Source organism: Eimeria tenella, genomic scaffold, assembly GCF_000499545.2.
Source record: "Eimeria tenella Houghton genomic scaffold, Eth_scaff3142, whole genome shotgun sequence".
Classification (NCBI taxonomy): domain Eukaryota; phylum Apicomplexa; class Conoidasida; order Eucoccidiorida; family Eimeriidae; genus Eimeria; species Eimeria tenella.
This window is the reverse complement of record NW_013543004.1, coordinates 1-433: the sequence shown is the minus strand read 5'-3', so window position 1 is coordinate 433 and position 433 is coordinate 1. Positions and strand designations below refer to the sequence as shown.

General features: G+C 65.1%; 1 protein-coding gene across 1 annotated transcript in view; it reads right to left on the bottom strand.

The window, feature by feature from the left end:
* ETH_00042310 (uncharacterized protein) overlaps nucleotides 1–105 on the bottom strand; it is a gene marked incomplete at both ends in the record, with an annotated part of 995 nt that extends 890 nt beyond the window's left edge. The window contains one exon of the mRNA XM_013376107.1: nucleotides 3–105. Within this exon, the coding sequence (XP_013231561.1) occupies nucleotides 3–105 (103 nt within the window). The remainder of the gene's footprint in view (nucleotides 1–2) is intronic.
* Between the last annotated feature and the right edge of the window lie 328 nt (nucleotides 106–433).

The following is a 433-nucleotide window of genomic DNA, read 5'->3' as shown; positions in this document are numbered from 1 at the left end:
CAGTGCACCAGCAGCAGCAGCAGCAGAAGGCCGCCACAGCAGCCCGCAGCTGCTGTCTTGCTGCTGCAGCAGCAGCAGCGCTTCGCGCGCTGAAGCCAGGGTCATTTCAGCACTGTCTTCCGTGCTGCTGCCGTCTCTGCTGCTGCTTCTGCCTTTGCTGCTGCTGCTGCGATCTGGGGCTCCCAGCAGCTTTTCCTCCTTTTGTTGCTGCCGCTCCTGCTGCTGCTGCTGCTGCTGCTGCAGCTCGGGTATTTGCGGGTGACTCTGTTGCTCTTGCTGCAGACCCTGTTGCTCCTGCTGCCTCTCCTGCACTTCATGCTGCTGCTGCTGCTGCTGCTGCTGCTGCTCTGCTGCCCCCGCAGCCTGCGCAGGGTCTTCACTGTCTCCCTTAGATGCACCTGGGGCCCCCTGGGGGGCCCCCCGGGGGGCCCCC